At 41.3% G+C, this 8688-nt stretch overlaps 2 protein-coding genes across 2 annotated transcripts in view; both read right to left on the bottom strand.

The window, feature by feature from the left end:
- Positions 1-2606, bottom strand: part of cnmd (chondromodulin) — a 5523-nt gene extending 2917 nt beyond the window's left edge. The window contains exons 1-6 of the mRNA XM_010773574.1: positions 2541-2606; positions 2263-2397; positions 1579-1719; positions 1350-1463; positions 1087-1240; positions 458-645 (exon numbers count right to left, since the gene is read on the bottom strand). Of these exons, the coding sequence (XP_010771876.1) occupies positions 458-645; positions 1087-1240; positions 1350-1463; positions 1579-1719; positions 2263-2397; positions 2541-2597 (789 nt within the window). The 5' untranslated portion in view covers positions 2598-2606. The remainder of the gene's footprint in view (positions 1-457; positions 646-1086; positions 1241-1349; positions 1464-1578; positions 1720-2262; positions 2398-2540) is intronic.
- Positions 2607-3706: 1100 nt separating this feature from the next.
- On the bottom strand, positions 3707-7614 carry LOC104947498 (protocadherin 8). The gene is made up of 3 exons (XM_010773533.1): positions 5032-7614; positions 4727-4925; positions 3707-4415 (listed from the first exon to the last, which is right to left on the bottom strand). The coding sequence occupies exons 1-3, from the start codon at positions 7486-7488 to the stop codon at positions 4102-4104; spliced, it is 2970 nt and encodes a 989-aa protein (XP_010771835.1). The 5' UTR covers positions 7489-7614; the 3' UTR covers positions 3707-4101.
- Positions 7615-8688: the final 1074 nt, after the last annotated feature.

The following is an 8688-nucleotide window of genomic DNA, read 5'->3' as shown; positions in this document are numbered from 1 at the left end:
TCATTTGCAATTCAAATCTTGTTCAGAAACTTTCATCCTCTAAAACATGTGACCACATTTCTCTAAGGAAACATGCATTTTTAAAAACCAATGGGAATCATCACTTCAGTTCATAAGTTCATCAACTTAAAATTACAACTATTACCCCAGTGACCTGCAATCATAGCTACTAATACGACACCTACTCAACAGCTGTAGCAGTTTATTAGCTGGCAGAGGTTAGCACATTTCCACACAAGTACGTCTATTTCTTTGAAGATTAATTTTTTCAACAAGACTTGCATTTTAAGCATTATGAAGTCATCTGAAAAAAGTGTTGACAAAACAGAGAAACTTTTCCAACGTTACTTTAAGGGTTGCTTAAGGGCTTGTGCGTCTCTTGATAGTTAATAAAAAATTCACCAGCTCTGGAGCTTTGTTTATTATAAACAGTGTTGTTGATGCAGTTGGTACTCACATGGTAGGGGTTTTCGGGATTGTATGCTGACCCCCCAGCAGACTGCGCCCCCTCCTCTTCTTCCACCACTCTGGAGGTGTCGTCTACTGTGTGACTCACCGGGTTCCTCTCCTCAGCATCTGCCTCCAACTCCTCCATGTTAAACTGCCGTTTGGATCGCTGTGTGTCTCTCTTCCTCCTCTCCCCATCTGTTACAGCAGCCACAAGAGGCAAGAGTATTGGGTCAACATCCACAAGACGCCATGCATGTCCTCAGAGCTCAATCCTACATTGCCGGAGCTGTCTCAGATGCCCTGAATAATTAAATTAGCAGCAGTGATTTCAAGCAGTCGTGCATATTTTAAGATCATTCTTTTTTAATACAGGACCGGAGCCTTTTTTGGTGTACTCTAAATGTGGAGTATGTTCAAGATGTTCCAGTGTTTCACCGACTTCTTAGTTCAAGGCTCTACATTTACAAGTGTGTCAGCAGAGAAGCAGGGCGATCACAACCAAGCTTTAAATAAACTACAGTATGAAAGAATGTACACACATTTAAATGGAATACACCATAACCTGTGTTGACAGGTGAGTTTTATAGACTCTTTGGAATAGAGTAAATCAATACATAATATGAAAAAGTGAGCAACCTTTAGGATAGGTAGATTGGAGCCAGTAAATGGGGAGTTCCCCGCAAAGATTCAGAATTGTATTGCTCAGGAAGCTGGTGTCCTTCAGCGGCTGCTCAGTGGAAACCCATATGAGATACTCCTCATCAAACCTCACTGGGATGACTTCATCTGTCTGGCAAGAAGAAAAAAACATTGTCCTTGAATATGATAGAGGTATGAGCAGAGGATACGCTTTATTTTAACGCTGTCTTAATGTTGTGTATTAAGTGGTGTGCATATACCAGGTCAAACATCAGCGACTCTTTGTTGTGAGCTCCCATGTGTGGAAGGCTGGCTTTGATTTGAGATTTTATATAGCACTTGTCTCCTCCAAAGAAGCGGATTCCGGTTATTCCCTGCACAAAATCACAGAGATGCCATGTTTACACACAGCTTTGCTACTTTGCAAAGCACACATAAACTCCCAGCTGAACTACCTCAGGAGGAGAGAACAAGGACAAACTCACTCACTATTTCAAAGTCATGAATTTCCACAACTTCCCCAGCTCCACTTCCAGTTTTAAATCTCTCCAGGTTGTTGTCTGAATCAATTTCCACGGAGCCTTGCCTCGCCTTCCCATTGATGTTCATACTGTAACGAACATTATAAACCTGGCAGGATTCAAGGAGAAACGTTAAAATGACTGATTCTAAAGTTATGTAAATCACAGTGTAGCACACAATTGAAATGAGATACAGAAAAAACCAGCTTAATAGTGCTCATGAAATCCCCACGCACAGTAATTTTGTTGCTCCTCTTACAGAAATCCTGTGTTTATTTTAAGCATGGTGAAAATTGAGCAAAGCTCCACAGGATATGCTGTTTCAAACCTTAATGGGAAGATTGCCCTACAGGTGCTCCCAATACGACATTTAAACAATACATGATTTTTATATAAAATGGAGTACAAAAATGGAAACAATTTATGTGGTTTGTATTTAATTTGTAAAATAATGAAACAGTCTTAATTGATATTGATACGTTTTCTCTGGTATTAACATACATATCTTTGCTATAATGCCTATAAAAATGTTTTTTCATGATCAGAGGATCTTCTTTTCTAGCTAAAAACATCCTAAAGCATTCTTGCAGTCTCTAGAAATATGCTATTGAAGCAGCGCTGTAATACAACATAATCCCCAGTCAGGACTTACATTCTTATCACTGACTTTCCACAGGTAGAGAGCAGCCATGGATGCACACAGCATCAACACAGCACCAACAATAAGAGCAGCAGCCCCAAATCTCAGGAGGCGACTGACGGAGGCAGAGGTTGGCGCACTTTGCTCCTTTGGTTCAGAAGATTCAAAGTTAGAGACTGGACAATCACATTACATAACAATCCCGAAAACGTTTCCCAGTCCAGAGTTTTATTTACATGTCACAGATGCCAATTATATTTATCATCAAAAAGGTTTTAAGCCCTTCTTACCGGAGGCATGTGCTCAAAACAGCCAGATCCATGAGTGGTATATTGGATTTTTTCCATAGTCCCTCTTCTGATGTCCTCTTTAATTCCTCCACTAATACTGAGGCTTCTCTTCGGAGAATCAGGTTATCCACCAGGAGGTTTTTTGACATTTGAGTGTGAATGACGCACAGTTGATATAAATTCTTTGAGCTAAATTCTTCATCTAAATGTTACCTGTGAGTCCCCTAAAGCAATGTGGCCATCCTGTGGTACCAAACCTAAATTAGACTTTTAAAGATGTCTGAACTCAGGTTGCTTTGTGTCATATGTTGCAGTCAGTATTGTTATTGGTGGAAGAAAGGTTGTAACTAATTATCAGCCATTGTTGGGAATAAAACATTAACAGCTATATTCAAGTCATTTGTACTTTGTTCCTTTCATTTAATTATCCATGTCTTAATAGTTTGATGTCAAATATGATATAAATGTATATGAATGCTGCTGATTTACTGCCATTTTTTCTCTGGCAATTGTTGAGAAATGGAACAGATTGCTTTCCCTGTGGTAATACTTATATGCAGAAGCGTGTCTTCTTAGGTCTTTATATTCCTACACAATTGTAGAAGACAGCCCTGACTTGCAAAGCCAAACACACAGACACAACCCTTGCTTCATTATTAATTTTGTGATTTGACAGTGGGAGGAAGGTAGTTTTGTGGTCAAGGTTATCCGGTCCTTATCATTACTTAAAAAGAAGAAACATAGTAAAAGAAAAAATCAAGTGTGCAGTGCTGCTGTTGCTTGGAAACAGATTGAACCACATTTTTGGATAACATTTTTTTTGGTTAGCTTGGAGGCAATCAGAAAAGGTGAGCGAATTTCTGACCTCGAAGAAATATGTAATTATAAGAGCATTTGATCAGAAATGCAGTATTTGCATGCATATTGAGAAAGCCCAGAAAGTATATTGTGTACCATGAAAAGAACATGACATTGGATTATGCTTGCTGTCAATTTAACTGTGGGCATTTGAGCACCACATTTTATTTATTGGTTTATAAGCCTTTCAGGCAAATGAACTGCATTCAGTTGGCTAGTTAGGGTTATTTTCTGTGCTTTTCTGACTATTTCTCAAGTTAATAGGTTGTACTCTTCATGTAAGATAAAAGTATTTAAAACATTTTTTTTAACTCTTGTTCAACAGCAAAACATCTTCGGTTTTCACTCTTTATTTGTGCAACAATGTGACAAAATCTACCACAAACATGGTAATTTTTCATATTGATTGTTTTCCACAACAGAAAGGCCCCATCAGCCTAAAAGTCCATTGGTCATGCCCCTTAAATAGTAACACATGCTCTTGAAAATTCATAATAAAATCCTTCTTTACATTGCATCATTATGAAAAATATATTATTAATGTACAAAATCTTGCATATTACACATGATACAATGAACAGTCTTGTATGAGCCAAAAGACACATGACAAACTACAAAACACTGCAACAATTCAACATAGTCAATTAAGATAAAAGTACTGTACAGTATAAAGACGGGATCCCTTTTGATGACTTTTTAATCTTTAAGAGTTTGTGTACTCTGGAATGGACATCTCATCTGTCTCTTGTATTCTGGCTGGTGTCTGTGGACCAACGAGAATATAGTCAAATTCTTGGTGTTGGACTTTTTCGTACACACTTTGCAGCGCGTTGGTTTTGGGTAGGAGAGCTGGGTAGTAGTTTTCCCTTCCGGTGTTCCTTGGAAGTGAAGCAGTCTTGCTGAAAGTTGACAGATGCGGTCCGCATGCCATGCTCGTGTTGGGCCTTGTAGCCGAAGGGCTCCAGCACCGGTCCGAGTGTCCCAACACTTTGCACTCGCTTGTACATGCCCAGAGACCTGTGGAAAACAGCAGGGCTGTCAGGTGTTATACGAATACATTTTCTGGTTCACCTGCTGGAGGGCGTTTGGTGTTGAAAGACCCCAGTGAGCCCAGGTAAGATCAATCATAATATGTCCAGTGTATTAGAAAATACATTGCTGTACCTCAGAGGGTACCATCTGGCTTAGATTAAAATATGAACCACACTATCAGAAGCAAAAAAGCACACCACTGCATGGATTTCACCTTTACATGTTTTTTTTTTTACACTAATTGATCTGAATCTGCACTGTAATATTATATTTTATTATGCCTTTGTTCCACTCACTGTTTGTTGGCGGCGACTCTTTTTTGTGCACATCTCCACTTATGTCAGAATCACTGTCATTGAAGTCACTGTCACCTTTTCCACTGTCCTTGCCACTGATGTGGGGATCTCTTGCTGAGATTGTTGTGAATGAATTACCCTTCCATATAGTTATCGGTCTGACTGTCTCTTTCCCATAGCCCGGTAGCGTAGAATAACCCTGTGAAGACAAAAGCAAATCGACACACCTTTTGAGTCAAGGTTCAAAAGATGACAAAGTTAGTTTGAGAGGAACTTTAAATATCTCAAAAAAAATAATGACTGACCTTTAATTTACCCTCCATCACCCTGCTGTTTGACTCAAAGATGCCTGCTGCTGGCCTGCCATCCTCACAGCCTGTCTCTGTTGTGTTACTGCTGGCCAATGGAGGGTTCTCTGGAAATGGATGGGCATCAAACACTTTTCCATTGTGGTTGGCAATCAATGAATCAACATGACCACTTTCCACGTTCTCCACATTTGGTATGTCTTCTTTATCATCATCCCTTGTCTCCTTTTTCCGGCGGCTGCAAATGGTTGTGATGAGAATGATAGCCAGCAGGAGGAGAGAGCAGCTCCCTGCCAGGACAATGATTATGGCTATGGACATGTCCCATTCAAAAAGCTCCACGTTGCCATTTTGAGCCAAGGAAGGCATACTGGGTACGGTTCCTTCTATAAAGCTGAAGTGTATAATGGCTGTGGAGGAGAGTGTCGGGGATCCATTGTCACTGACCGCCACTGTGACTTTGACATTGTCTGTGAGATCATACGTCAGCTGTCTGCTCACGTGCACTTTCCCTGTGTCTTTGTTGACAGAGAATCCCAGGTGACCCCCGTCTGTAATTTTATAGGACAGCTGTGCATTAATACCCTCATCAGCATCCGTGGCCTTTATCTGAGTTACAACATATCCTGCAGGTGCATCTTTGGGCAGGAAAATCTCAGCAGATCCTTTGTAAAGGGGGGGCTCTATGATAGATGGTTGGTTGTCATTCTGATCAACTATTTTTAGTCGGATGACAGCTGTGCTCTGCAGCTGTGGTGACCCCCCATCACTTGCTTTGATATGTATGTCTAGCAGTTTCATCACCTCATAATTAAAACTCCTCAGTGCATATATGGAGCCAGACACTGAATTAAGAGACACAAAGGTATTCACTGGGGACCCCATGATAACACTGTCCACAAGTCTGTAAGTAATTTTCCCATTATTGTCCAGATCCGCGTCGCTGGCTTGCACTGTGGTGATATAAGCGCCCGGGGCGTTGTTTTCCACCACTGAAACTTCATAGACAGCTTTAGTAAAGTGAGGGGCGTTGTCATTCTCGTCGGTGAGCCTAATGGTGTACTGAGTGATCTTTCTCAGCGCGGGTGACCCAAAATCCTCAGCCATGACCGTCAAGTTATACTCACTGATCCTCTCCCTGTCTAGGGCTGCTGCTGTAACTATCATGTAGCTGTCCTCGTAAGCCTGTCGGAGTTTGAAATGGTCGTGGCCGTATAACGTGCAGTGGACCTGGCTGTTAACACCCGAGTCTCTATCCAGGGTACTGATCAGCGCCACCAGACTGTCCTTCTCTGCAGACTCACTGATGTATGCAATGCCAGTCGAGATGGAGGTCATTGGGGTGATACTGATTTCTGGGGCATTGTCATTAACGTCTGTGACGTGAATTATGATTTTACACACGGAGGGGGTTGGGTTTGGTCCCAGATCAGTCGCCTGCACGTCTAGCTCATATGTGCTTTTGTCCTCAAAATCCACAGGGCTCCGGAGTGTCAGCCGACCTGATTTATTATCCACTTGAAAAAGTTCTCGTATCTCATGAGAAACCTGTTTCCCGAACCCGTAGGCGACCTCTCCGTTTAAACCCTCATCTGCATCAACTGCGTTCAAGTCCAGTATAACAGCGCCAACCGGTGCGTCCTCTGGCAAACTGACTGAAAAACTATTCTGGTCAAAAACGGGACTATTATCATTAAAGTCAGTGACTTTGATAGTTATCTTTGTTGACCCCGATCTGTAAGGGTTTCCACCGTCTGTGGCGACCAGCTCCACAGTGTATGATGACTGAGTCTCCCTGTCTAGCTCTTTCATTAGCACCAATTCCGCATATTTAACCCCATCCGCTCTCAGGAGCACATCAATGGTGAAATGACTGTTGACAGAAATTTGATAGCTTTGGATGTAGTTTGACCCAACATCAGCGTCTGCGGCTGGGTCTAAAGGGATACGGGACCCCACTGCTGCATTCTCCGAGATCTCCACTACAGATTCCTTGTTTGGAAACTCCGGAGAGTTGTCATTGATATCCTTTATTTCTACCTCAACGTGAATCAATCTGTAGCGCTCTTTGGAGAAATGTACAACGTCAAAAGTGATGAGACACTGTGGAGTGTGCCTGCAGATTCTTTCCCTGTCAATTCGTTCCCCGACAGTGAGTTCCCCGTCGCTTTCTCTTACCCTGATGAATGAATCATTGAATTGTTTCATCATCCTGAAATTGGTCTTGGAGGAATGAGACAGACTCAAGGACATATCCTTGGCAAGGTTTCCGATGACAGTACCTGGTGCGTCCTCTTCATAGCTCTGGTAACGAATAGTATTTCCCTCGGACTGAACCAGTGAGGCAAATAAAAATTGATGGATTAAAAATAAAAAAATCCACCGGTGCCAATAAATTATACATTTTCCTCGTATCATCTCCGTAGTAATCTTTCCCTTGGTAAGCAGCTTCATTGTTAGCTGAAAAGATGAGACCAGTTCACCTCCTGTGTAAGCTCTCCATACAGCTCCCGCTTTTCTGAACTGAAGAGTGCTGAAAGTGAAAGTTGCTCGCTCCTTGTGCGCAGCCAGCAGATACGCTTGTTGCCTCCCCTTCAACACAGCTCAAAATTCTGCAGTGGCGGGGTTTATACAGCTCCTCATGCTAATGAGACGAAGTGTGACCAATCCCTTGCTTAAGAATTAAAAATACCCCCTTGTGAAAAAAAGCTCTAAGCCTGTTTTTGAGAGAGCATTTGCTGAAGGAAGTTGCAAAATAGAAGAAAAGGGCAGAAAGATATGACATTGCTTGAAGATAGTCCATGCTCTGTTTACCGCTTTTTTACAGCCATTACCGGGTGATGGTTTTATTTAGCAAGAGCCTATTTCTTCTTCTTTTGATGTTCAGTTTATTGTCTATTAAGCATGCCTCGGCGCGACAATGTGTGTGTAGGTGCGCGCGTGTGCAAATGTGTGCGTGCATGCGTGTACAAGGCCAGCTCAATTGTTTTGTTTTTTAGTAAACTGAGCGACGTTTTGTTCAGGGTGAAGCTTAGCGCATTAGAAAACTAAATTAACAAAATAAACTCGAAGAGTAAAAACATCCAGAACACTTCTGGAGGAGCTGTGGTGCTAGATCGAACAGTTAATATGGCAATAGTTGCATTTTTTGAGGTTTTACTAAATTAAAATGTCAGTAGACACCATCTGCTTGTAGCCTCATCTGAAACAACAAATCATTAGTCTCTATAAGAACCTTTTCTCATGAGATCAAGAGGTTTGTTTTTCCAATTATATCCTGTTTCTTTCCTGGATTATAGGAAACATATTTGGGCTCCGTTTTTATTTTATTCTATTGTTCAAAGCCAATATGTTTATCTCCTGGGTTTTGACTATAACATCTCTGAACCTCCAAATGTCTGTTTAAATCTCCTTAAATTGACATTATGAACACCATGATCTTTGCATGTGTTCATGTAGTCTACAATGAACAGAACAGTATTGAACAGAAACACATTATCAACAAAAGTAGGTGGACATGTGATGATTAGGCTTTGATTCTTCATTTTTGGTTTGAGGCTGTTTGGAGCTTAGCCCTTTGGTTCCAGTTGAGGAAAATCTGAATGCTAAAGCACACAGTGATATTTAAAACAATAGTGTGCTTCCAACTTCCTG

The sequence above is a fragment of the Notothenia coriiceps genome, unplaced genomic scaffold (genome assembly GCF_000735185.1).
Source record: "Notothenia coriiceps isolate Sejong01 unplaced genomic scaffold, NC01 NC01_scaffold00012620, whole genome shotgun sequence".
NCBI lineage: Eukaryota > Metazoa > Chordata > Actinopteri > Perciformes > Nototheniidae > Notothenia > Notothenia coriiceps.
This window is presented reverse-complemented; position numbering and strand designations above follow the sequence as displayed.